This window comes from Pleurodeles waltl, chromosome 2_2 (genome assembly GCF_031143425.1).
Source record: "Pleurodeles waltl isolate 20211129_DDA chromosome 2_2, aPleWal1.hap1.20221129, whole genome shotgun sequence".
Lineage (NCBI taxonomy): Eukaryota > Metazoa > Chordata > Amphibia > Caudata > Salamandridae > Pleurodeles > Pleurodeles waltl.
The window spans coordinates 348,742,382-348,769,836 of record NC_090439.1 but is presented as its reverse complement, the minus strand read 5'-3'; the positions used below and the strand labels follow the sequence as shown (position 1 = coordinate 348,769,836).

General features: G+C 48.3%; 1 protein-coding gene across 1 annotated transcript in view; it reads left to right on the top strand.

The window, feature by feature from the left end:
- The window catches only part of LAMA1 (laminin subunit alpha 1), a 979,910-nt gene that overhangs the window by 777,753 nt on the left and 174,702 nt on the right, over positions 1 to 27,455 (top strand). The window contains exons 46-47 of the mRNA XM_069219856.1: positions 930 to 1,063; positions 27,187 to 27,337. Coding sequence (XP_069075957.1) covers positions 930 to 1,063; positions 27,187 to 27,337 — 285 coding nt within the window. The remainder of the gene's footprint in view (positions 1 to 929; positions 1,064 to 27,186; positions 27,338 to 27,455) is intronic.

Here is a 27,455-nt window from a genome sequence, read left to right as displayed (position 1 = left end):
GATGGATAGTCAGATGTATTCAAACATGCTATCTTAAAGCCAAAAGAGAATTGCCTATTACACCAAAGGCACACTCAACCAGAAAGAAAGGTGCTACAATGGCCTTTCTAGGAAACATTCCTATGAGCGAAAAATGTAAGGCTGCAACCTGGTCTACGCCTCATACATTTACTAAACACTACTGTGTAGACGTACTAAATGCACAACAAGCTACAGTGGGCCAAGCTGTACTAAGAACATTATTCCAAACTACTTTAACTCCTACAGGCTAAACCACCGCTTTTAGGGGAGGTAACTGCTTTATAGTCTATGCTAAACATGTGTATCTGCAGCAACATATGCCATCGAACTGAAAATGTCACTTACCCAGTGTACATCTGTTCGTGGCATTAGTCGCTGCAGATTCACATGTGCCCTCCCGCCTCCCCGGGAAGCCTGTAGCCGTTTAGAAGTAGATCTTAAATCTTAAACATTTGTACATTTGTAAATAATTATTATAAACTTTTTATGTACATACGTATTCACTCCATTGCATGGGCACTATTTATAGCAAACAACTCCATCCTCACCCTCTGCGGGGAAAACAATCTAAGATGGAGTCGACGCCCATGCGCAATGGAGCCGAAGAGGGAGGAGTCCTTCGGTACCGTGACCAAAAAAGACTTCTTCGAAGAAAAACAACTTGTAATACTCCGAGCCCAACACCAGGCAGCGGACTGTGCTAAACATGTGAATCTGCAGCGACTAATGCCACGAACAGATGTACACTGGGTAAGTGACATTTTCAATATAAAGATACAGAGAACTCTCTTTGCTCCTATTGTAATATGTTTGCATGCTATGCATGTTTGAGAAGTTTGGGAGTTTTTTCAACTGTAGATAACTTTTACAGTAACTGCTGTATAACATGTAATATTCAACTTTTTCAGTTGGACTTTTTGGCACTCGAAATGAGGCGTGGCCAAGTATCTTTCCTCTGGGATTTGGGTTCCGGAGCCACAAAACTGGAGTATTCTGATCTTCAACTGAAAAACGACACCTGGTACAGAATACATGCAACTAGGTACAAACTGGATATTTTATTATTTCATTGTGTGTAGATATTTGGCAATCATTGGCCCATTCTTTCATTCTTTACTATTGTATGCTCAAATATATGCAGTTGTCAGTACTGTTTTACATCGTACCTGCTGCACAATACTTCAGTTTATATTTCTCAGTCTAACAATAGTAGCAATTTGAATATGATGCTGTCTATATTTTTACTCTTTAAAATGCATGACCTCTGTTTATCTTTCACTGACACTCAGTTTGGACATTCTATTATTTTTTGGTGTAGGTCTTCCAAATGTTCTGTGCATCCTTTGTATTCTGGCTACATTTGGGAATTAGTTAAAGAATATCTAAGAGACAAAGGAAATACTCCTACATTTTCAGAATTCTTCAGAAAGGGTGACATGTTGTAGGAAGTTGGCTCTGTATGCACTATTTCAAATTAAGGAATAGTATGCACAGAGTCCAAGGGTTCCCCTTAGAGGTAAGATAGTGGCAAAAAGAGATAATACTAATGCTCTATTTTGTGGTAGTGTGGTCGAGCAGTAGGCTTATCAAAGGAGTAGTGTTAAGCATTTGTTGTACATACACACAGGCAATAAATGAGGAACACACACTCAGAAACAATTCCAGGCCAATAGGTTTTTGTTATAGAAAAATACCTTTTCTTAGTTTATTTTAAGAACCACAGGTCCAAATTCTACATGTCATACTTTGCATGAAAGGTATTGCAGGTAAGTACTTTAGGAACTTTGAATAATCACAATAGCATATATACTTTTCAAATAAAACACATATAGCTATTTTAAAACTAGACACAGTGCAATTTTCAACAGTTCCTGGGGGAGGTAAATATTTGTTAGTTTTTGTAGGTAAGTAAACCACCTACGGGGTTCAAGTTTGGGTCCAAGGTAGCCCACCGTTGGGGGTTCAGAGCAACCCCAAAGTTACCACACCAGCAGCTCAGGGCCGGTCAGGTGCAGAGTTCAAAGTGGTGCCCAAAACGCATATTGAATCCGGAGCTGAGATAGGCTAGATCTAAACCAGTTATCGAAGATGATTAGGAGTAGGCCGGCAATATGCTGCCCGCATACTATAATGATTTTGGTCTTTATTTAAATGTTTAGATTGCGAATAGACTTGAGACCTCGCTAGAGACAGAATTGAATTACTAAACTCGCCTTGCTTGCATTGGTGTTCCATAGAGCTGCAGAGATATTGGAACTTAGTTTTCAGACTATGGGGGTCATTCCGACCCTGGCGGTCCATGACCGCCAGGGCCGGGGACCACGGAAGCACCGCCAACAGGCTGGCGGTGCTTCCAGGGCCATTCTGACCGCGGCATTAAAGCCGCGGTCAGAAAAGGGGAACCAGCGGTTTCCCGCCGGTTTTCCCCTGGCCCAGGGAATCCTCCATGGCGGTGCTGCTTGCAGCGCCGCCATTAGGATTCCGACCCCCTTCCCGCCACCCTGTTTCTGGCGGTTCTTACTGCCAGGAACAGGATGGCGGGAACGGGTGTTGTGGGGCCCCTGGGGGCCCCTGCACTGCCCATGCCAGTGCCATAACAGTGCCATAACAGGGCCCCATGAAGATTTTCACTGACTGCTTTGCAGACAGTGAAAATCGCGACGGGTGCAACTGCACCCGTCGCACCCCTGCAACTCCGCCGGCTCCATTCGGAGCCGGCTTTCTCGTTGCAGGGCCTTTCCCGCTGGGCTGGCGGGCGCCCTTTTGGCAGTCGCCGGCCGGCCCAGCGGGAAAGCCAGAATGGCATCCGCGGTCTCCTGACCACGGAGCGGCCATTTGGCGGTGACCGCATGGCGGGCGCCGACCGCCGCCCGCCGCGGTCAGAATGACCGCTTATATATCTGTCCTTGCCAAAGAGGGTCATTCTTTGCTGGCCAAAGGAGCAATAAAGAGAGTCTCTGAGAAGGAAGGGGCAAAAGATGCTACTTTTCTTATGTCTTAATACCCAGAAAAGATGTCAGGCTCTGGCCAATTGTGGATCTTTGGCTATTGGACTATGTCCTTGGGCTTGCAGGACACATACTTTCATGTACCTATCCTGCAGTTCCATAGGTGTTTCCTCTGCTCTGTTGTCATGTCACAATACTTCCAGTTCACTGTTCTACCTTTTAACCTCACAGCCCTCCCCCAGGTATTTATTAAGACAGTGGTGGTGGTTGTGGCCCATCTTTGATATTTGTCGGCCATGATTCACATATTTCTGTACCTTGATAACTGACTGCTGATTGCACCTCTTCACAGTCACCCACAGACCACCTGCGAATGACTGTCTTGCTACTCTCTTCCCTGGCGTTCTCCACCAACAAGTCAAAATCCCACCTCTGGCCAGGGCAGAGGATTACCTTTGGAGCAGTTATTCTGTACAAAGTGCTATTCAAAGTCCTTCCCACCCCTGCAGTGAGTCCCAGACATTCAGGATATGATCCCAGTGTTCTAGGCTTGGTCCTGGGTTCCAGCTGGATGGTTCTGAGTCTTCTGGGCCTCCTTTATCCTGCTGGTGCCTGATGTCTGTAGGAAACTGGCCTGGAGTGTGGTGGATACCTATGGTGCTGGCACCTTATACTAGGTCCAGGCAGCCCCTGTTAGTGAATGAAGACAGTGTTTAGGAAGCCAGGGCTCTCTAGAGGTAGCTGTGGATGAGCAGCCAAGACTTATCCAGGAGGAGTACAAAGCACTTGCAATACCTCAGAATTCACACCAGAAAGGAACTACACAGTCTTACAAAAATAAAGGTACTTTATTATAGTAACACTGAACTAGATTACTTTTAGGCAGTCCTCCAACTGGAAGTAAGTACACACAGGAATAGTTAGGAATGATCATAAGAAACAACAAGTATTGGCAAGAAATTGTAGAAAATATCTAGGGCTCTAAGGGAGGGCCAGACCATATACTAAAATAGAGGAATATGAAGTGAAGTCTCCCACCCAAGGATATAGAGTAGTTAGAGAGGAGGTGGGAGAACTCGACACCCCACGAGATGAGTACCCTAAGTGACCCCCAGCGACCAGGAGAGCAGAGGTAAGTACCTGGTCTTTCCCAAGGACTAACAAGAGGACTTAGATAAGGAAATTATACAAGAACCGGTCCAGACCAGAGGAACCCAAGGGTGGATTCTGGAAGAAGAGGACCTACAAGAGAAAGGGACAGAGTCCAGTCCACGATGGAGTGTCCAGACGGGGCAGGAGCCACCACCCACCCTTCTGTGGATGAAGATCCAGGTCGATTAGGGAAAATGAAGATCAGCTAAGGCATCCAGCAGGTGCAGAGAAGTCCTTGAAGTCATGCAGGTGATGCTGGTCACCGGGTCACAGTCGGTCAGTGGTCAGAATGAACACCAACAAGCCTTGGCAAATGCAAGTTGGAGCAAAAGAAGATTTGCAAGGCTGAAGAGGACCAGCAAGGTCCAGGGGACTTGACCCATGGAAGGGAGTCCAGGCTAAACCTAAGCAGTTGGGAGACCCAGCAGAAGCAGTCGCAGCCCTCAAAAGCAACCCACTGGCAGGAAGCACAGTAAGTAACAGTGAGGCGCAGTCTGCACACCTGGAGAGGAGTCCCACTTTGCTGCAGAAGCAGAGGAGAGACTGTCCTTGCAAGGATGAAATGCTGGGGGCTGGGGCTACTTGGAGCCTGAAAATCCCTTGGAGCAGGAGACAACAAGCCTTGGTTGCTGCAAGAGTTGTGGTGCACAGGGGTACTGTCCTCCTAGGAGAGGCAAGGGCTCACCATCTCCCAAAGTGGACAGAGAACAGAGAGGACCAAGGGTACCACTCTGGACCACCATCTGTGTTGCAGGATGCACTCAGTTCCAGAGGAGAGCAGATCCACGTAGCCGGTCATTGTTGCTTCAGGTGCCTGCAGATGTAGGGAAGTGACTCCTTCACTCCAAGGGAGATTCCTTCTTGCATCTTTGTGCAGCTGAAGTCTTGCCAACCCCAGAGGATGCACAGCCGTGAAAATATTGCAGTTGCTGGAAGGAGCAGGGGAAACAATGTTGCAAGGCAAGGTCACCTCAGGAATTGCAGTCTTGTTGGTTTCTGAAGTTTCCAGTTGTGGTTCCGGTTGACAGAAGCAGAGGAGGTCAATGCACAGGAGTCCTGGTGGAGTCTTACATGTCGAATCTGGGGGCACACACACAAGGGAGTCCCTAAATAGCACTAAAAGGTGGTTTGATCACTTTGCACAGTGACCACCCATCAGAGGGGGTCACTGACGTCACCTGCCTGACCTGGCAACTCAGATGCTCCCAGGAGCCAAGGCACATCTTGTTTTCAAGATGGCAGAACCATGTGGCCACCTGTAGGAGCTCTGGACACCACCCCTGGGGTGGTGATGGACAGGGGAGTGGTCACTCCCCTTTCCTTTGTCCAATTTTGTGCCAGAGCAGGGACCAGGGGTCCCTGGACTGGTGCAAACTGGTTTATGCAAAGAGGGCACCAAATGTGCCCTTCACAGCAAACCAGTGGCTTGGGGAGGCTACCCCTCCCCAGCCTTGTAACACCTATTTCCAAGGGAGACGGTGTTGGGTCCCTCTCCCACAAGAAATCCTTTGTTCTGCCTTCCCCTGCCTGAGCTGACCAAGCAGTAGGAGGGCAGAAACCTGTCTGAGGGGCTGCAGCCCCTCAGGCTGCCTCAAATCCTAAAAGACTGGTAGGTGCAATACTGGGGGGGCTCTAAGGAGCCATCAGAGTGCATGGAATTATGCCACCAATCCTGGCATTAGTATTGGGGTATGATTCCGACATGTTTGCTACCAAAATGCCAAGGTTAATAGTTACCATTATGTAGCTGATCATAGGTAGTGACCTGTGGCCAGTACACAGGAAAATGGCTTTCCCGCACGTATGAAGTCCAGTGCATTGGAACTGGAGTTTGTAGGGGGACCTCTGCACACACACAGGAACCTGCACCCTGCCCTCTGGGTTAGGGGGCCTACCATAGGGGTTGTAAGGAAATGCCTCCTTGGCATGGTTACCCCCTGACTTTTTGCCTTTGCTGATGCTATGTTTTGAATTGAAAGTGTGCTGAGGCCTGCTAACCAGGCCCCAGCACCAGTGTTCTTTCCCTAACCTGTACTTTTGATTCCACAATTGGCACACCCTGGCACCCAGATAAGTCCCTTGTAACTGGTACCTCTGGTACCAAGGGCCCTGATGCCAGGGAAGGTCTCTAAGGGCTGCAGCATGTATTATGCCACCCTAGAGACCCCTCACCCAGCACAGACACACTGCTTACCAGCTTGTGTGTGCTAGTGAGAACAAAATGAGTAAGTCGACATGGCACTCCCCTCAGGGTGCCATGCCAGCCTCTCACTGCCTATGCAGTATAGGTAAGACACCCCTCTAGCAGGCCATACAGCCCTAAGGCAGGGTGCACTATACCATAGGTGAGGGTACCAGTGCATGAGCACTGTGCCCCTACAGTGTCTAAGCAAAACCTTAGACATTGTAAGTGCAGGGTAGCCATAAGAGTATATGGTCTGGGAGTCTGTTTTACACAAACTCCACAGCACCATAATGGCTACACTGAAAACTGGGAAGTTTGGTATCAAACTTCTCAGCACAATAAATGCACACTGATGCCAGTGTACATTTTATTGTAAAATACACCACAGAGGGCACCTTAGAGGTGCCCCCTGAAACTTAACCGACTATCTGTGTAGGCTGACTGGTTCCAGCAGCCTGCCACACTAGAGACATGTTGCTGGCCCCATGGGGAGAGTGCCTTTGTCACTCTGAGGCCAGTAACAAAGCCTGCACTGGGTGGAGATGCTAAAACCTCCCCCAGGCAGGAGCTGTAACACCTGGCGGTGAGCCTCAAAGGCTCACCCCTTTGTCACAGCACCGCAGGACACTCCAGCTAGTGGAGTTGCCCGCCCCCTCCGGCCCCGGCCCCCACTTTTGGCGGCAAGGCCGGAGAAAATAATGAGAATAACAAGGAGGAGTCACTGGCCAGTCAGGACAGCCCCTAAGGTGACCTGAGCTGAGGTGACTCTAACTTTTAGAAATCCTCCATCTTGCAGATGGAGGATTCCCCCAATAGGATTAGGGATGTGACCCCCTCCCCTTGGGAGGAGGCACAAAGAGGGTGTACCCACCCTCAGGGCTAGTAGCCATTGGCTACTAACCCCCCAGACCTAAACACGCCCTTAAATTTAGTATTTAAGGGCTTCCCTGAACCTAAAGATTCAGATTCCTGCAACAACAACAAGAAGGACTGCCTAGCTGAAAACCCCTGCAGAGGAAGACCAGAAGACAACAACTGCCTTGGCTCCAGAAACTCACCGGCCTGTCTCCTGCCTTCCAAAGAACTCTGCTCCAGCGACGCCTCCCAAAGGGATCAGCGACCTCTGAATCCTCTGAGGACTGCCCTGCTTCGACGACGACAAGAATCTCCCGAGGACAGCGGACCTGCTCCAAAAAGACTGCAACTTTATCCAAAGGAGCAGCTTTAAAGAACCCTGCAATCTCCCCGCAAGAAGCGTGATACTTGCAACACTGCACCCGGCGACCCCGACTCGGCTGGTGGAGAACCAACACCTCAGGGAGGACCCCCGGACTACTCTACGACTGTGAGTACCAAAACCTGTCCCCCCTGAGCCCCCACAGCGCCGCCTGCAGAGGGAATCCCAAGGCTTCCCCTGACCGCGACTCTCTGAAACATAAGTCCCGACGCCTGGAAAAGACCCTGCACCCGCAGCCCCCAGGACCTGAAGGACCGGACTCTCACTGCAGAAGTGACCCCCAGGAGTCCCTCTCCCTTGCCCAAGTGGAGGTTTCCCCGAGGAAGCCCCCCCTTGCCTGCCTGCAGCACTGAAGAGATCCCTTGATCTCTCATTGACTTCCATTGCGAACCCGACGCTTGTTCTAACACTGCACCCGGCCGCCCCGTGCCGCTGAAGGTGAAATTTCTGTGTGGGCTTGTGTCCCCCCCGGTGCCCTACAAAACCCCCCTGGTCTGCCCTCCGAAGACGCGGGTACTTACCTGCTGGCAGACTGGAACCGGGGCACCCCCTTCTCTCCATTGAAGCCTATGCGTTTTGGGCACCACTTTGAACTCTGCACCTGACCGGCCCTGAGCTGCTGGTGTGGTAACTTTGGGGTTGCTCTGAACCCCCAACGGTGGGCTACCTTGGACCAAGAACTGAACCCTGTAAGTGTCTTACTTACCTGGTAAAACTAACAAAAACTTACCTCCCCCAGGAACTGTGAAAATTGCACTGTGTCCACTTTTAAAATAGCTATTTGTGAATAACTTGAAAAGTATACATGCAATTGAAATGATTCAAAGTTCCTAATGTACTTACCTGCAATACCTTTCAAACAAGATATTACATGTTAAATTTGAACCTGTGGTCCTTAAAATAAACTAAGAGAAGATATTTTTCTATAACAAAACCTATTGGCTGGATTTGTCTCTGAGTGTGTGTACCTCATTTATTGTCTATGTGTATGTACAACAAATGCTTAACACTACTCCTTGGATAAGCCTACTGCTCGACCACACTACCACAAAATAGAGCATTAGTATTATGTATTTTTACCACTATTTTACCTCTAAGGGGAACCCTTGGACTCTGTGCATGCTATTCCTTACTTTGAAATAGCACATACAGAGCCAACTTCCTACAGGGGTCATTTACAGTGATGTGGTGCATGCACCTTTTCATGCAGGCTGCAATGGCAGTCCTGTAGACACAGTTTTCATGGGCTTCCATGGGTGGCATAATACATTCTGCAGCCCTTGGAGGGCCCCAGGTGTACCAATGCTCTGGGTACCTAAGCACCATAAACAAGGGACCTACAGGGGTACATCAGTATGCTCAATGTGGGGTGTAACCAAAGTAACTAAATTTGGAGGAGAGAGCACAATCACGAGGTTCCTGGTTAGCAGGATGCTAGTGGAGACAGTCTAAACACACTGATAAAGGGGCAAAAAGTTGGGGTATCCATGCATAAAAGAGTGATTCTCCTACAAGGCCATTTCTATTTTGGGGATTTCTTCTACTTCAGTCGGCTCTCAACTGGACAATATTTGTGTGTCAGACGAGGCAGCCAGGGACCTTCAATGGTGAATGAAGGATGTTAACCTGAACTTCAGGAGGCTGTTCTCCCTGCCCCATCCATAGCTCACGGGAGTAATGGATGCATCCTATCTGGGCTGGGGAGACTTCCTGGACAAGGGTGGACAGTTGAAGCTTCTGGTCACGATGGAGCAGTGCTACCACATAAATCTTCAGGAGCTGCATGCCATCTGGCTTGCTTGCAAAAATTTCCTCCCTTGCATCTGGGATATCTCTGTACAAATTTCTGATGAACAACATGGCCACTATGTTGTACTGCTCAAAAGCAGGCATGGTGGGGGACATCTGTTTTGTGCCAGGAGGATATGAGAATGTGGGGCTGACTGAATCATCAGGGAATTTCTCTGGCTTTTAACCCCCTGGCAGACTCCCTGAACTTCAGGGTGGAGGAGCTCAGCAGATGACATCTAGTTGACCAGAAGTGGTGTCTGCACCTGCAGATAGTTCAAGATGTCTTTGCTCAGTGGGGTGTGCCTTGGGTATATCTTTTCATTACTGTTGAGAATGCTCATTGTTGAGCCTTTGCCTCCTGGAGTTTTCACTTCAAGACTCACAGGGAGATGAGTCTCACCTTTCATGGGACTCTAGTCTCTTTTCCTGTGCCCTTGCTTCTGAAGAAGCGCAGGAGAGATGCATCTCAGCTTATCCTGATAGCCCTGGACTGGGCTTAGAGAGCCTGGTATTCCATGTTGCTGAGTCTGAGCTTCTGTCCCCACTCTGTCGACCTATTTGGGAGGCCCTGCTGTCCAAACAAAGGGGTAAGGATATGCACCTGAAACGCCACAAACCACACCTCCAGGTTTGGAGATTGAGCTGTGTTCATCTTCTTCTATGTTACCTAGTTTGTATTGCCCACTTCTTCCATGTTTGAGATCATTTTGTGCTCTTGGAAGCCAAGGCACTCCAAGCACATGATTCTGGGTTTTTCCATTAATGAGAAATCTTGTTTTGGTGTCAATATTGTCTGACAAGTGTTTTTTATTCCACTCAGTGCAGTGCTTACAGATGGTTCATATGGGTTCAGTTAAAGGAACATTGGCCCTCATTTCAACCTTGGCGGTCGGACGAGGCTGACCGCCATGGCTGAACTGCCAGTCGGCTGCCCATGCGGCTGGAAACCCGCCGGCCACATTTGGACCTCCCCACTGGGCCGGCGGATGGAAGTTTCCGCCAGCCGAGTGAGGATGTCGGCCGTAACATTGCAGCTGGCTCCTAATGGAGCTGGCGGCAATGTGGCGGTGCGGCAGGTGCAGCAGCACCTGTCGTGCTTTTCACTGTCTGCCAGGCAGACAGTGAAAATCGCGACGGGGCTGTGCCTGGGGTCCCTGCACTGCCCATGCCAAGTCACCACCGCTGGTCATAATATGTCATTTCGTACCGCCAGCCTGTTGGCAGTATGAACTCCACTTTAAGGGTTGTAACAAGGCCCATTATGTTTCCAAATCTGTTAGGGACGATGTGCCATATGTGTTTTCATTTATTTCATTCTACTGTGTTGATTGGTTGTGTGTTGCCTTGCATAACATGTCTGTGCTCCTGGTGCTGTAATTGTTTGTCAGATACACAGATTGATTGGTGTGTTATGTGTGTTGTATGGTCTAGCTAATGTGTTTATATGTGAGGTATTTTTGGAGTCCTGGGCCAATCATCAATTAATGAGCATTTTCCGGAAGTCTTATACAACGAGAGTGACTTTTCATCAGTATTACTGCACACCAGCTAGGTCATCAAGGTACTCCCTTTGAGCAGGTAAATGTCTCTGAACAGTCTAAGCTTAGTATTAGGTGGTAGGTGTATAAACACAGATGCATCATAACATTGTAAGTAATAAGCAATACATTAATTGGACTGACAGGTTTATAACTCCGAAGAAAGAGTTAGGCCTGACTTAGAATTTGGTGGCGGTGTTACTGCATAACAAACGTGAAAAAATGAATGAATGAACTTATTGATGTTAGAATTAATACACCTAAGCACAAATGGCAATTATAAAACATGATTAAAACAGTGTTATAAAGGAAGAGGCATCAAGTTTGTAGTCCCCTTTGGAGCCTCCAATTCCCCATCCCCGATAATCTGACATGACTCATAAGCCTTTGCCTCATGCAAAACATTAGTTATGGAAGCCACAGGGCTGAACACTCTTCTAAATGATCATTCCTAAAAGTTGCTTCCTAGTCCATTATTCCTGTGTGGGGCAGGGTAGTGTCCGCCAACCGTGGCCTCTCTCAACTTTTACTCTGCAGTCAGACAATGCCCATCATGGCCCGTCCACACCCTGGGCATTGTTCTAATTCTTCAGTTTGACCCCCAATGGTCCAAAGTGCTCCGTGGTAGTAGGGTGCAGCCCAGAAAGTCAAAGTGCCACGTGGTCACCAATGTAAAAGCAATCATAGATATTTTAGATTACCGGTTGCTGCCTCCATAAATTGTAAACAGTGTCCAGATAGCTGACATGATTTCACCTTTTAAACAAGTTAAGACAGTTGCCCATCTTGCCCTCACATTTAAAGCTTGAAATATTGGCTGAAGCCAGCGGTGCATCTGCATCGCGCATCCCCTTAAGCATTCTTGCGACCATACCAATAGCACCTTAGGGGAATAAGGCCAAGCCACATTCTCATGAGCGTATACTTTGCATGGCTTGGGAGGGTCAAATTTAGATATTCAGGTAGGGTTCCTGGGGTGTAAGCATGGCAGATATCCCATCAGTCATAATCCATGTGCATGCCCAGTGCCATTTGTAATATGGCGGACCAGATATCTATCACATTTCTGACAGAGTAACCCGTCCACTCAACTCTTTCAGGCCCTATTTCTTTAATTATCTGGTCAGTAAAAAGGGCACTTACATTTACGATCCACAGGAAAACCAGAAGGTGTTTGGACCTTTTGGGCAGAGATATGACCGACACATTTGTATAGCATTCCACATACTAGGATCAATGCTTTCAAATAACATTGAGTACTATGGCTGAAGTTATCCTCTAAGCAACGACTCCCAACCTTTGGTTTGCAGACCCCATGAACCTGTGATTTGTCAAGTGCAATCTGGATACCTTAGTGCATTTGAGAGTCCTTTGGCTGAGTTTCCAGTGAAGTCATCTGAAAACCTTGTAACAAAAATCCACAATTCAACAAGAGACACACTAAAATGAACAAAGTGATGAATTTAGGATGTGATGGGCCTCGCTGTGTAGTTCTGCAAAGCTACAGGACGTCCAGGGATCATTCGCTAGTTGCAACACAATAAATGCAGAGAACACTTAAGGACCCAGACCGCCTGCAAGCCTGTTCCATAATTTTACTGGGCGCAGGTTTAACACTGGATTTACAGCCACTCTGATGTCCCCAATGGTACCAAACATGAGGGCCACACTAGTGTCAGACCCATGGGATTGGGGCCCCTTCTGGATACAAAAGACTTGACCAGTCCCACATCGGCCCTGTAATTCAGAATTAGGGTCCAACAAATACTTCTAACTACAATATCCCCAAAACAACGATAACTAGAGAGAGATGATTCAGATGGTTCTGTAATCCAGACTAACAGCTATGGCAAATGGGACACAGCCCCTGTGGTGCTGCCAAATGTGGTATTGCTGAATATCAAGGGTGCCCATTCTTGATTACACCACATGTATTTATTCCACCACCATACAATTTCTTTCACTTTGCCTTACACTTACAGGATCTATGTCATCTCTACTGTCTCCCTCTGTCATTGAGTTCTTATCTTTCCCTTCCTCAAAGTTTCAATCTTCTGTTTTCTCCCTTGCTCTGACTCAGTCTGATAATGAAAAATAATTCACAGTCCCCAATTATGAATGCTTTTGCTGACCTCCTACAACCACAAGAACAAATAAAGGACTGAGAAGGGATAAAGCTGAAAGATCTCTAAGCTCTTCTGGGTCATGACTGGTATAAAGGTAGGCCTTCTATGGTTGCCAAGCAGGTCCGGGGTTGTGCAGGCTTCCATGATAGATGAAGAAATAAAAGTGTTTTTTCATCTCCATGACCCAGGTGATGGTCGTTAGTTTCTTCATGCCAGCTGGTCTGTGGGATTCCTAAGTCTTCTTGGTAGTTTAATCAGTTGAGCTGCGTTCCATGCAACCAGTCAGTTAGCTAGGGCTATTATTAGTCTTCCTGGCAGCCAGAGTCAGCTCCTTTACATTCTGGCCAGTTGAGTTACCTTTCTACTCGTCAGTCACAGCAACAGAGAACCAAAGTGTATCCCCTGCTTTAGGGATGACAGTTTCCTACAAAGCTTTTCTCACTGTCACTTACATCATCAAGGAGGCCAGCATTTATGCCACTTTGAAATCACAAGTGAGAAACATGGTCCAACCTCGTTTATAGTGTATTTGAAAGTTCAAATTATTCCTCCTGTCTTGAGGAAGTGCATCTTAGCATTACTCCTCATTGTTACAGCTTTATGCTGAACGAGTCTCTATTGGCCAGACCTATCAGAACTGGCTGTTGTTAGAGTGTCTTAGGGGCTTGTTTACAAGTCCCTAGAGCCACTGGAGTGTCACTTTCAGCTAAGCTCCAGTGGCACTGTCCCCTTTTCCATATTTACAAGGCGATGCTAAGCCACTTTGCGTTGCTTGACGCCGCCTGGTAAATATGGGCCCCACCGACGCAGTTTTCTTCGGAGGAGAGGTGTACAGTGGGTGTTGCTGTGGGTGTTTCCACACAACACCCATTGCTTTTGACATAGCCCTAGATTTACAAGCAGTCGAAAACCTGAGGTAGTGCCAAAAACTAATGCCACCCCAGGGGTGGTGTTAATCCGGCGCAACAAGAAGAAATACTTTTATTTCTCCTTTTTTTTTGCTTTGTGTGTTGCATTCTGCAGCACACATAGAAAGAGCAAAACACCATTACTGGCGCAAGGCAGGTACCCTTGCACTATGGTGCAAGGGTGCCTGCATTGGCGCTAGGCAGCTAATTCTAGCCCCAGTGCTAGGGAAAACACAGGGGCGTGCCATATTGTTGTAAATACTGTGTATCCCTGCGTTTCTGAAATGGCGCAACAAAATTTGCCACAGTGCCACGCTGTGCCACTTCTTTGTGAATGAGGCCCTTAGTGCTTAATATTTACTGGTGGTTTCAGGTGGTCAGCAGCCATAATCATTTATAGAGAATGGGGTTTACTTCTTATCATCATGCTTTGAATCATAACAAGAGGTAGGCAGAAAATGACAACGGAAGAAGCAGGAATAAAAAAAGAACACGAAAAGGTGTGATAAATAGTTTAGGAAGTATAGGGTGGAATAAGAAATAGTCATAAGGTGGAATCACAACTAGCCCACCTTAGTATTCAGTAGCACCCTCAATGGCCTACAAAGAAAAACTTTAGTCCCCTGCGCTTATTGCAAATTAAGACCTATGCATCCATGGATTCCCCTTAGTAAGTCAACAGCCAGCTACATAGGAGAAGGGTGTTGCACGGAGCATGGGTGAAACTTGAGAGATGTTACATGAGAGATGTTACAAGAGAGATGCAAGATAATGCCCCCACACACCACCATATAACACTGTTCTGGGGAAAGGGCCCTAAGCAAGGAAGCAGGTGGGTTGTCACAACCGCTGTGGACAAACAACATCCTGCGGGTGATCCTGTACAACCATGCAAACAGTGTCTAAATATGACACCTTAGTGTAGATAGATCACAAAAAATCACATGTCAAACGCACGCACATGAATGCATGTGTACAATACTTGAGGAGGGCAGGGACCCCACATATGGGGGACTGGGTGGAATTTTACTGGACAGAAGTGTAGGCAGTCTGGTTGCGGCCACCACCACTATTACTCGCATCATTCCCTGTATAAAGGGGCGTTAGCCACTCTCAAAATGAGTAGTTTTACATTTTATGTGTAACTCTATCTGGCAGAACTTGACTGTGTCACCACACATTTCTATTTGAAATGTAGAGTACCTACAATGGACTTGCATAAGGGCAAGTCCACTGGTGAAGTAACAATTTTGAAGGGAACTGTAAAGAAATGGCTCACTGTTGCAGTTACCCCCCACTTTTTGCCTGATACTGATGCTGACTTGACTGAGAAGTGTGCTGGGACCCTGCTAACCAGGCCCCAGCACCAGTGTTCCTTCACCTAAAATGTACCATTGTATCCACAATTGGCACACCCTGGCATTCAGATAAGTCCCTTGTAACTGGTACTTCTAGTACCAAGGGCCCTGATGCCAAGGAAGGTCTCTAAGGGCTGCAGCATGTCTTATGCCACCCTAGAGACCCCTCACTCAGCACAGACACACTGCTTACAAGCCTGTGTGTGCTAGTGAGAACAAAATGAGTAAGTCGACATGGCACTCCCCTCAGGGTGCCATGCCAGCCTCTCACTGCCTATGCAGTATAGGTAAGACACCCCTCTAGCAGGCCTTACAGCCCTAAGGCAGGGTGCACTATACCATAGGTGAGGGTACCAGTGCATGAGCATGGTACCCCTACAGTGTCTAAACAAAACCTTAGACATTGTAAGTGCAGGGTAGCCATAAGAGTATATGGTCTGGGAGTCTGTCAAACACGAACTCCACAGCACCATAATGGCTACACTGAAAACTGGGAAGTTTGGTATCAAACTTCTCAGCACAATAAATGCACACTGATGCCAGTGTACATTTTAGTGTAAAATACACCACAGAGGGCACCTTAGAGGTGCCCCCTGAAACTTAACCAACTAGCTGTGTAGGCTGACTGGTTCCAGCAGCCTGCCACACTAGAGACATGTTGCTGGCCCCATGGGGAGAGTGCCTTTGTCACTCTGAGGCCAGTAACAAAGCCTGCACTGGGTGGAGATGCTAACACCTCCCCCAGGCAGGAGCTGTGACACCTGGCGGTGAGCCTCAAAGGCTCACCCCTTTGTCACAGCCCAGCAGGGCACTCCAGCTTAGTGGAGTTGCCCGCCCCCTCCGGCCACGGCCCCCACTTTTGGCGGCAAGGCTGGAGGGAACAAAGAAAGCAACAAGGAGGAGTCACTGGCCAGTCAGGACAGCCCCTAAGGTGTCCTGAGCTGAAGTGACTCTAACTTTTAGAAATCCTCCATCTTGCAGATGGAGGATTCCCCCAATAGGGTTAGGATTGTGACCCCCTCCCCTTGGGAGGAGGCACAAAGAGGGTGTACCCACCCTCAGGGCTAGTAGCCATTGGCTACTAACCCCCCAGACCTAAACACGCCCTTAAATTTAGTATTTAAGGGCTACCCTGAACCCTAGAAAATGAGATTCCTGCAACTACAAGAAGAAGGACTGCCTAGCTGAAAACCCCTGCAGAGGAAGACCAGAAGACGACAACTGCCTTGGCTCCAGAAACTCACCGGCCTGTCTCCTGCCTTCCAAAGATCCTGCTCCAGCGACGCCTTCCAAAGGGACCAGCGACCTCGACATCCTCTGAGGACTGCCCCTGCTTCGAAAAGACAAGAAACTCCCGAGGACAGCGGACCTGCTCCAAGACAAGCTGCAACTGTGTTTCCAGCAGCTTTAAAGAACCCTGCAAGCTCCCCGCAAGAAGCGTGAGACTTGCAACACTGCACCCGGCGACCCCGACTCGGCTGGTGGCGATCCAACACCTCAGGAGGGACCCCAGGACTACTCTGATACTGTGAGTACCAAAACCTGTCCCCCCTGACCCCCCACAGCGCCGCCTGCAGAGGGAATCCCGAGGCTTCCCCTGACCGCGACTCTTTGAACCTAAAGTCCCGACGCCTGGGAGAGACCCTGCACCCGCAGCCCCCAGGACCTGAAGGACCGGACTTTCACTGGAGAAGTGACCCCCAGGAGTCCCTCGCCCTTGCCCAAGTGGAGGTTTCCCCGAGGAATCCCCCCCTTGCCTGCCTGCAGCGCTGGAGAGATCCCGAGATCTCTCATAGACTAACATTGCGAACCCGACGCCTGTTCCTACACTGCACCCGGCCGCCCCCGCGCTGCTGAGGGTGACATTTCTGTGTGGACTTGTGTCCCCCCCCCGGTGCCCTACAAAACCCCCCTGGTCTGCCCTCCGAAAACGCGGGTACTTACCTGCAAGCAGACCGGAACCGGGGCACCCCCTTCTCTCCATTCTAGCCTATGTGTTTTGGGCACCACTTTGAACTCTGCACCTGACCGGCCCGGAGCTGCTGGTGTGGTGACTTTGGGGTTGCTCTGAACCCCCAACGGTGGGCTACCTTGGACCAAGAACTAAGCCCTGTAAGTGTCTTACTTACCTGGTTAACCTAACAAATACTTACCTCCCCTAGGAACTGTGAAAATTGCACTAAGTGTCCACTTTTAAAACAGCTATTTGCGAATAACTTGAAAAGTATACATGCAATTTTGATGATTTGAAGTTCCTAAAGTACTTACCTGCAATACCTTTCGAATGAGATATTACATGTAGAATTTGAACCTGTGGTTCTTAAAATAAACTAAGAAAAGATATTTTTCTATATAAAAACCTATTGGCTGGATTTGTCTCTGAGTGTGTGTACCTCATTTATTGTCTATGTGTATGTACAACAAATGCTTAACACTACTCCTTGGATAAGCCTACTGCTCGACCACACTACCACAAAATAGAGCATTAGTATTATCTATTTTTACCACTACTTTACCTCTAAGGGGAACCCTTGGACTCTGTGCATGCTATTCCTTACTTTGAAATAGCACATACAGAGCCAACTTCCTACATTGGTGGATCAGCGGTGGGGTACAAGACTTTGCATTTGCTGGACTACTCAGCCAATACCTGATCACACGACAAATTCCAAAATTGTCATTAGAAATTCATTTTTGCAATTTGAAATTTTTCTAAATTCTTAAAAGTCCTGCTAGGGCCTTGTGTGTTAAGTCCCTGTTTAGCATTGTCTTTTAGAGTTTAAAAGTTTGTTAAAAGTTTGAAATTAGATTCTAGAAACAGTTTTAGATTCTTTAAAAAGTCTTCCAACTTTTAGCAAAATAATGTCTGATACAGAGATGAATGTGGTGGAACTCGACACCACACCTTACCTCCATCTTAAGATGAGGGAGCTAAGGTCTCTCTGTAATATAAAGAAAATAACCATTGGCTCCAGACCTACCAAAATTCAGCTCCAGGAGCTGTTGGCAGAGTTTGAAAAAGCCAACCCCTCTGAGGATGACTTCACAGAGGAGGAAATTAGTGACTTGGAGGGCAATTCCCCCCTTCCAGTCCTAAATGGGGAGACCAGGGCCTCTCAAGCCCTGTCTCCAAAAATGATAGTCAGAAATGTTGCTTCCCTCACAGGAGGGTCCAGCATTTCTGAAATCACTGAGGATGCTCTCAGTGAGGATGACCCCCTGTTAGCCAGGATGGTCAAAAGATTGGCTTTGGAAAAGCAGCTCCTAGCCATAGAAAGGGAAAGAAAAGAGATGGGCCTAGGTCCCATCAATGGTGGCAGCAACTTAAATAGGGTCAGAGATTCTCCTGACATCCTAAAAATCCCCAAAGGGATTGTAACAAAATATGAAGATGGTGATGACATCACCAAATGGTTCACAGCTTTTGAGAGGGCTTGTGTAACCAGAAAAGTGAACAGATCTCACTGGGGTGCTCTCCTTTGGGAAATGTTCACTGGAAAGTGTAGGGATAGACTCCTCACACTCTCTGGAAAAGATGCAGAATCTTATGACCTCATGAAGGGTACCCTGATTGAGGGCTTTGGATTCTCCACTGAGGAGTATAGAATTAGGTTCAGGGGGGCTCAAAAATCCTCGAGCCAGACCTGGGTTGATTTTGTAGACTACTCAGTAAAAACACTAGATGGTTGGTTAACTGGAAATGAAGTGTGTGACTATGTTGGGCTTTATAATTTGTTTATGAAAGAACACATTTTAAGTAACTGCTTCAATGAAAAGTTGCATCAGTATCTGGTAGACCTAGGTCCAATTTCTCCCCAAGAATTGGGAAAGAAGGCAGACCACTGGGTCAAGACTAGGGTAACCAAAACTTCCACTGGGGGTGACCAAAAGAAAGGGGTTACAAAAACTCCCCAGGAGAAAGTGGGTAACACTAGAAACCAAGAAAAAGAGTCCTCTGTAGGCCCCCAAAAACCAGAACAGGTGGGTGGGCCCCAGGACACAACCCAAAACAAAGGTGGGTACCAGGGTAAGAACTGGGATGCCACTAAGGCATGGTGCCACAACTGTAAACAGTCTGGACACCACACCAAGGACACTTCTTGTCCCAAAAACAAACCCCAGAACAAAATTCCTGGGGTAACCAGTGTAGCCATGGGAGATGACTCCTCAGATGAGGAGGTCTTCCTAGCCTTCCACTGGAAACAGGGCCCAACAGGTGAGTTGGAGATTCCAGAGGGAAGTAGACACTTCCACCACCTACTGGTGAATGGAATCCCAACCACTGCCCTGAGAGACACTTGTGCCAGTCACACTATTGTGCATGACAGGCTGGTGCTCTCAAACCAGTACATCCCAGGTGAGACTGCCAGGGTAAGAGTTAGCCTAGACCGGGTCACTAAGAGGCCTGTGGCTTTAGTGCCCATAGAAGTGGGTGGCACTCTTAGCTGGAGAAGGGTAGTAGTCAGTACAGACCTCCCCCTTGATTGTCTCCTTGGAAATGACTACCCAGAGGTTAGTCAGAGCCCAAGAGAGAAACTGGTCCAGTGCCAGTCCTCTCCCAAGGATTCTGGAAGTCCTGCCTCTGCAGTAAATGCAAGCAGGCCCCAGAAGAAGAAGAAAAGAAAACAGAGTAGGAAGGGTGGACAACCTTTAGCCAAGGTTACAGCAAGCCAAGGAGATTCTGCTCCAGTAGGGGAGAACTCCAAAAATGGCCCTGATAAAGTCCAACCTGACCCACAAGAAGTCCTGGCTAGTCAGGCAACTGTTAAACCTGAGTGGGTGGCTCCTCAGCTAACAGAAGAAAGAGTGGAAGAAGGGTGTTTACTACAAGATGTGGTAACCCCCCACTCCAATACAGCAGACAGGCAACCTGAACCCAAAGAAGCCTGTAACTTAGCCCCTTCCCTTTTAGGTGAAGAGCTAAAGGTGTGGTTCTGGGCACTGACAGCTGTCAGTGGCCTCTGCTGGGTGTTAGCCTTTGTGGCTGCACTATCCTTGGCATGGTGGTCAGACCCCATGCCAAATAGCAAGTTAGGCCCCCTGACCCTGTTGGTCATGGTGGGGTTACTCCAGCTCTGGGTAACCTCTTTGGGTAAGCTAGGGATGACCCTGGCTAAGATAAGATTAGCAGAGGTGGATACCTCTAAACCCAAAATAAAAAGAATGGGTGGGGACATTGAAGAAGCAGACAAGAGGCAATTCAGACTAGGTCCTATCACTGTGGAAGTGGGTCAGTTCCCCAAAGGGAATGACCTGAACAGAAGGATGTAAGGCAGAGTAGGCCCTGCAACTAACCAGCCTATTTCTCCTACTCTTCCTCGCCTGACAGACTAGGAAGACTCTCCCAGCTTGGGCTGAGTCTCCTGGCCTGAAGGCTGGGGGGGGCTTGTGTAAAGAAATGGCTCCCTGTTGCAGTTACCCCCCACTTTTTGCCTGATACTGATGCTGACTTGACTGAGAAGTGTGCTGGGACCCTGCTAACCAGGCCCCAGCACCAGTGTTCCTTCACCTAAAATGTACCATTGTATCCACAATTGGCACACCCTGGCATTCAGATAAGTCCCTTGTAACTGGTACTTCTAGTACCAAGGGCCCTGATGCCAAGGAAGGTCTCTAAGGGCTGCAGCATGTCTTATGCCACCCTAGAGACCCCTCACTCAGCACAGACACACTGCTTACAAGCCTGTGTGTGCTAGTGAGAACAAAATGAGTAAGTCGACATGGCACTCCCCTCAGGGTGCCATGCCAGCCTCTCACTGCCTATGCAGTATAGGTAAGACACCCCTCTAGCAGGCCTTACAGCCCTAAGGCAGGGTGCACTATACCATAGGTGAGGGTACCAGTGCATGAGCATGGTACCCCTACAGTGTCTAAACAAAACCTTAGACATTGTAAGTGCAGGGTAGCCATAAGAGTATATGGTCTGGGAGTCTGTCAAACACGAACTCCACAGCACCATAATGGCTACACTGAAAACTGGGAAGTTTGGTATCAAACTTCTCAGCACAATAAATGCACACTGATGCCAGTGTACATTTTAGTGTAAAATACACCACAGAGGGCACCTTAGAGGTGCCCCCTGAAACTTAACCAACTAGCTGTGTAGGCTGACTGGTTCCAGCAGCCTGCCACACTAGAGACATGTTGCTGGCCCCATGGGGAGAGTGCCTTTGTCACTCTGAGGCCAGTAACAAAGCCTGCACTGGGTGGAGATGCTAACACCTCCCCCAGGCAGGAGCTGTGACACCTGGCGGTGAGCCTCAAAGGCTCACCCCTTTGTCACAGCCCAGCAGGGCACTCCAGCTTAGTGGAGTTGCCCGCCCCCTCCGGCCACGGCCCCCACTTTTGGCGGCAAGGCTGGAGGGAACAAAGAAAGCAACAAGGAGGAGTCACTGGCCAGTCAGGACAGCCCCTAAGGTGTCCTGAGCTGAAGTGACTCTAACTTTTAGAAATCCTCCATCTTGCAGATGGAGGATTCCCCCAATAGGGTTAGGATTGTGACCCCCTCCCCTTGGGAGGAGGCACAAAGAGGGTGTACCCACCCTCAGGGCTAGTAGCCATTGGCTACTAACCCCCCAGACCTAAACACGCCCTTAAATTTAGTATTTAAGGGCTACCCTGAACCCTAGAAAATGAGATTCCTGCAACTACAAGAAGAAGGACTGCCTAGCTGAAAACCCCTGCAGAGGAAGACCAGAAGACGACAACTGCCTTGGCTCCAGAAACTCACCGGCCTGTCTCCTGCCTTCCAAAGATCCTGCTCCAGCGACGCCTTCCAAAGGGACCAGCGACCTCGACATCCTCTGAGGACTGCCCCTGCTTCGAAAAGACAAGAAACTCCCGAGGACAGCGGACCTGCTCCAAGACAAGCTGCAACTGTGTTTCCAGCAGCTTTAAAGAACCCTGCAAGCTCCCCGCAAGAAGCGTGAGACTTGCAACACTGCACCCGGCGACCCCGACTCGGCTGGTGGCGATCCAACACCTCAGGAGGGACCCCAGGACTACTCTGATACTGTGAGTACCAAAACCTGTCCCCCCTGAGCCCCCACAGTGCCGCCTGCAGAGGGAATCCCGAGGCTTCCCCTGACCGCGACTCTTTGAACCTAAAGTCCCGACGCCTGGGAGAGACCCTGCACCCGCAGCCCCCAGGACCTGAAGGACCGGACTTTCACTGGAGAAGTGACCCCCAGGAGTCCCTCGCCCTTGCCCAAGTGGAGGTTTCCCCGAGGAATCCCCCCCCTTGCCTGTCTGCAGCGCTGGAGAGATCCCGAGATCTCTCATAGACTAACATTGCGAACCCGACGCCTGTTCCTACACTGCACCCGGCCGCCCCCGCGCTGCTGAGGGTGACATTTCTGTGTGGACTTGTGTCCCCCCCCCGGTGCCCTACAAAACCCCCCTGGTCTGCCCTCCGAAAACGCGGGTACTTACCTGCAAGCAGACCGGAACCGGGGCACCCCCTTCTCTCCATTCTAGCCTATGTGTTTTGGGCACCACTTTGAACTCTGCACCTGACCGGCCCGGAGCTGCTGGTGTGGTGACTTTGGGGTTGCTCTGAACCCCCAACGGTGGGCTACCTTGGACCAAGAACTAAGCCCTGTAAGTGTCTTACTTACCTGGTTAACCTAACAAATACTTACCTCCCCTAGGAACTGTGAAAATTGCACTGTGTCCACTTTTAAAACAGCTATTTGCGAATAACTTGAAAAGTATACATGCAATTTTGATGATTTGAAGTTCCCAAAGTACTTACCTGCAATACCTTTCGAATGAGATATTACATGTAGAATTTGAACCTGTGGTTCTTAAAATAAACTAAGAAAAGATATTTTTCTATATAAAAACCTATTGGCTGGATTTGTCTCTGAGTGTGTGTACCTCATTTATTGTCTATGTGTATGTACAACAAATGCTTAACACTACTCCTTGGATAAGCCTACTGCTCGACCACACTACCACAAAATAGAGCATTAGTATTATCTATTTTTACCACTACTTTACCTCTAAGGGGAACCCTTGGACTCTGTGCATGCTATTCCTTACTTTGAAATAGCACATACAGAGCCAACTTCCTACAGGAACCATTTGCACTTTTAATCTAATGTAATTTCAATGTAATTTAGTCTTATCTAATGCAGTGTTACATATTAATATCTAATTTAATGGTAAGTAAAGTTATATCCTGTGGTATGTCATATCATTAAAACATAATGTCTGCCATTGCATTGGCTTTTAGCACAGAGGGCTATTTTGATGAAAGTTGTAGTTATCATGTCAATGCTATCACAACTCTCTTTGTCCATTTTTCTGTATCTCTCTGTCTTGTTGCTCGTGGTAGTGCTTTTGTCCATTTTCTCACTGTCACAGTGTCCACATTTATATCCTTGTGTCCTTGTCACCTTGGTCAAGTTCCAAATCCAGTTTCCCCATCTTCAGAAACCCCAGCCCTGCTTTTGCCAGTGACCCTGTCATGTTTCCTTTTTGCTTTGTCCATGATTTTGACACCATTTTGAATGTTTGTGAGCCTCATTTAGAGTTTGACAGAACAGAAACACCTCTGTAAATCAATGTGGTCTTCTGCCCCCTATTTTTAGAGTAAAGGGAAGGGTTGCATTTTTACACGGGTGGATCATCTGCTGGCTCCTTAAATGTAAACATCTGGCCTGACTACCTGTGTCTGAAAAGTTTGACATCACCCACCCACCCTATGAAGGGTGGGATCATCTGTACTGATGTCTAGTCCTTGAAAACCCCTCAGAGGCATGGCTTTCACAACTTACAGGGAGTTTTGCTTTTGTTTAGAGAAGAGAAACTCCTGCTTTGTGAGTATTATTTCTCTAAACAAAAACGTTTATAGAGTGGGTGGGCCCTTTGCAAATCTTCACTTCTGGGAGGGAGCCGCCGCTGATGCTGTTCCCTTCATTGGACATAGAGTCTCGCTGGGAAGGCAGGTATTTCTAAATAGGAAGGATTGAACTCTGCCACGATGGCAGAGGCATTGTCAATGCCCCTTCCAGTGGCCTGTCCACAAGGGTCTTAATGATCGCCTGTGACTCCTTGCCTCTCGATAAAGAAAAAAATGAAATCATGATAATGTACACCCACTTCATTCAACAGTAGTATTCTGTCTCTGTGGATGTGTAAGGAAATGCCTCCTTGGCATGGTTGCCCCCTGACTTTTTGCCTTTGCTGATGCTATGTTTACAATTGAAAGTGTGCTGAGGCCTGCTAACCAGGCCCCAGCACCAGTGTTCTTTCCCTAACCTGTACTTTTGTATCCACAATTGGCAGACCCTGGCATCCAGATAAGTCCCTTGTAACTGGTACTTCTAGTACCAAGGGCCCTGATGCCAAGGAAGGTCTCTAAGGGCTGCAGCATGTCTTATGCCACCCTGGAGACCTCTCACTCAGCACAGACACACTGCTTGCCAGCTTGTGTGTGCTAGTGAGGACAAAACGAGTAAGTCGACATGGCACTCCCCTCAGGGTGCCATGCCAGCCTCTCACTGCCTATGCAGTATAGGTAAGACACCCCTCTAGCAGGCCTTACAGCCCTAAGGCAGGGTGCACTATACCATAGGTGAGGGTACCAGTGCATGAGCATGGTACCCCTACAGTGTCTAAACAAAACCTTAGACATTGTAACTGCAGGGTAGCCATAAGAGTATATGGTCTGGGAGTTTGTCAAACACGAACTCCACAGCACCATAATGGCTACACTGAAAACTGGGAAGTTTGGTATCAAACTTCTCAGCACAATAAATGCACACTGATGCCAGTGTACATTTTATTGTAAAATACACCCCAGAGGGCACCTTAGAGGTGCCCCCTGAAACTTAACCGACTATCTGTGTAGGCTGACTAGTTTTAGCAGCCTGCCACAAACCGAGACATGTTGCTGGCCCCATGGGGAGAGTGCCTTTGTCACTCTGAGGCCAGTAACAAAGCCTGCACTGGGTGGAGATGCTAACACCTCCCCCAGGCAGGAATTGTCACACCTGGCGGTGAGCCTCAAAGGCTCACCTCCTTTGTGCCAACCCAGCAGGACACTCCAGCTAGTGGAGTTGCCCGCCCCCTCCGGCCAGGCTCCACTTTTGGCGGCAAGGCCGGAGAAAATAATGAGAAAAACAAGGAGGAGTCACTGGCCAGTCAGGACAGCCCCTAAGGTGTCCTGAGCTGAAGTGACTCTAACTTTTAGAAATCCTCCATCTTGCAGATGGAGGATTCCCCCAATAGGGTTAGGATTGTGACCCCCTCCCCTTGGGAGGAGGCACAAAGAGGGTGTACCCACCCTCAGGGCTAGTAGCCATTGGCTACTAACCCCCCAGACCTAAACACGCCCTTAAATTTAGTATTTAAGGGCTACCCAGAACCCTAGAAAATTAGATTCCTGCAACTACAAGAAGAAGGACTGCCTAGCTGAAAACCCCTGCAGAGGAAGACCAGAAGACGACAACTGCCTTGGCTCCAGAAACTCACCGGCCTGTCTCCTGCCTTCCAAAGATCCTGCTCCAGCGACGCCTTCCAAAGGGACCAGCGACCTCGACATCCTCTGAGGACTGCCCCTGCTTCGAAAAGACAAGAAACTCCCGAGGACAGCGGACCTGCTCCAAGAAAAGCTGCAACTTTGTTTCCAGCAGCTTTAAAGAACCCTGCAAGCTCCCCGCAAGAAGCGTGAGACTTGCAACACTGCACCCGGCGACCCCGACTCGGCTGGTGGCGATCCAACACCTCAGGAGGGACCCCAGGACTACTCTAAGACTGTGAGTACAAAAACCTGTCCCCCCTGAGCCCCCACAGCGCCGCCTGCAGAGGGAATCCCGAGGCTTCCCCTGACCGCGACTCTTTGAATCCTAAGTCCCGACACCTGGGAGAGACCCTGCACCCGCAGCCCCCAGGACCTGAAGGACCGGACTTTCACTGGAGGAGTGACCCCCAGGAGTCCCTCTCCCTTGATCAAGTGGAGGTTTCCCCGAGGAACCCCCCCCTTGCCTGCCTGCAGCGCTGAAGAGATCCCTAGATCTCCCATTGACTTCCATTACAAACCCGACGCTTGTTTCTACACTGCACCCGGCCGCCCCCGCGCTGCTGAGGGTGAAATTTCTGTGTGGGCTTGTGTCCCCCCCGGTGCCCTACAAAACCCCCCTGGTCTGCCCTCCGAAGACGCGGGTACTTACCTGCAAACAGACCGGAACCGGGGCACCCCCTTCTCTCCATTCTAGCCTATGTGTTTTGGGCACCACTTTGAACTCTGCACCTGACCGGCCCTGAGCTGCTGGTGTGGTGACTTTGGGGTTGCTCTGAACCCCCAACGGTGGGCTACCTTGGACTAAGAACTAAGCCCTGTAAGTGTCTTACTTACCTGGTTAACCTAACAAATACTTACCTCCCCTAGGAACTGTGAAAATTGCACTGTGTCCACTTTTAAAACAGCTATTTGTGAATAACTTGAAAAGTATACATGCAATTTTGATGATTTGAAGTTCCTAAAGTACTTACCTGCAATACCTTTCAAATGAGATATTACATGTAGAATTTGAACCTGTGGTTCTTAAAATAAACTAAGAAAAGATATTTTTCTATATAAAAACCTATTGGCTGGATTTGTCTCTGAGTGTGTGTACCTCATTTATTGTCTATGTGTATGTACAACAAATGCTTAACACTACTCCTTGGATAAGCCTACTGCTCGACCACACTACCACAAAATAGAGCATTAGTATTATCTATTTTTACCACTATTTTACCTCTAAGGGGAACCCTTGGACTCTGTGCATGCTATTCCTTACTTTGAAATAGCACATACAGAGCCAACTTCCTACAGGATGTCACTATCGGTGATCCCTGCAGCACAGTCCTTGTTGCACTCACAGAAAGAAACTCATGTTTTCTTTTTCTCATTGTTTCTCCTTGCGACTACAGGTTTGGAAAGACAGGCACACTGAGTGTGAAGGAAATTAAATCTGCTCATAAACCAGTAACTAAAACTGCAGCCTCCACAGGAATATCAACCATACTGGATGTGGACAAATCAACATTAATGTTTGTAGGTGGTTTAGGAGGACAAATCAAGGTACGTCCCTAAGAGGGCTTAAATGCCATATATTTCCCTTAATTGTGTGAATTAATGTAAAAAAAAAAAAAAAAAAAGAAATACAACAAAACCTTATCAGTTTGTAACCTTTTTACTC